The 1042-nt window shown below is 67.0% G+C and overlaps 1 protein-coding gene across 1 annotated transcript; it reads left to right on the plus strand.

Annotated features, from left to right (window-relative positions):
• MNEG_10438 (calmodulin binding calcium-transporting ATPase) lies at positions 1-816 on the plus strand (the record flags this gene model as incomplete). The annotated part of the gene is made up of 3 exons (XM_014041093.1): positions 1-102; positions 196-438; positions 691-816. The coding sequence occupies 3 exons, from the start codon at positions 1-3 to the stop codon at positions 814-816; spliced, it is 471 nt and encodes a 156-aa protein (XP_013896547.1).
• Positions 817-1042: the final 226 nt, after the last annotated feature.

Here is a 1042-nt window from a genome sequence, read left to right on the forward strand (position 1 = left end):
ATGGGTTGCGGCAGAAAGCCCAAAGAGGAGGCCCCGCTCTACGACGATGGTCCTACCTGTCCGTATGACATCAAGCCGTCGGTGCTGTTTGCGCTCAATGAGGTGAGGAGCCTAGGGCTGGGTAGTTTCCGCAGCGGTCTGAACACCTTGAAATTTCAGCCATGCCAAGCCAATTTCGTGCCATTTTATGCGCAGAACAAGGATATGGCCAAACTGCGGGAGCTCGGCGGTGTCGCCGGCATCGCGAAGGCCATCGGCACGCATCAGCACACCGGGCTCGATCCCACTGCCAAGGCGGGCTCGCCGGCCAGTGTTGATGAGCACGCACGAGTGTTCGGCCCGAACAAATACAAGGAGGTGCCCTCTAAGAACTTCTTCGCGCTATGCTTCGAGAACCTCAAGGACCCGATCATCCTGCTGCTGATCGCCGCGGCCCTGGTGGGTACTGCTTTGGCGCACGCGCGAGCCAGCCGCGCCGCACAGGGGTGAGCCGGCCGGCAGGCAGTGGCTGTGCGCATCTCCTGATGATCGCGTCGGCACGACATCCGTGCAGCATGCCCACCGGGCGCGGAGCCGTCGCAGGAGCAGCGCAGCCCGTAGAGCCTCTGCGACCGCCCCCACGTGGCGGCCTTCCACCCAACCCCACCCCCCGGTTTTCCCGGGGCTGCGCACGCGCCTGCCTTCCCCCAGGTCTCTACCGTGCTGGGCTCGGCTCTGCCCGACCAGCGGAAGGAGGGCGAGTGGATCGAGGGCATTGCCATCTGGGTGGCCGTGCTGATCGTCGTCGCAGTGGGTGAGCGCCTTCAGCCGGGCTAGTGTGAGCGCCGTCAGCTGGGCTAGTGTGTGCGTGTCGACACCGTTGTCTGCGCGGCTGGGACCCTGTTGCAGTCTTTGTCCCCAGAGCACGGCCTGCGGGCTCCGACCCGGGCCGCCCCACGTGTCGCGCGCGCAAGCCGGCAGGCGGGCGGGCGGGCCTGTGGGCCGGCGGGCAGGCATGCCAGCTGGCGTCCGCCTCCTCGTCTTGGCGGCGTCCCACCCCCCC

This window comes from Monoraphidium neglectum (genome assembly GCF_000611645.1).
Source record: "Monoraphidium neglectum strain SAG 48.87 unplaced genomic scaffold scaffold02313, whole genome shotgun sequence".
Classification (NCBI taxonomy): domain Eukaryota; kingdom Viridiplantae; phylum Chlorophyta; class Chlorophyceae; order Sphaeropleales; family Selenastraceae; genus Monoraphidium; species Monoraphidium neglectum.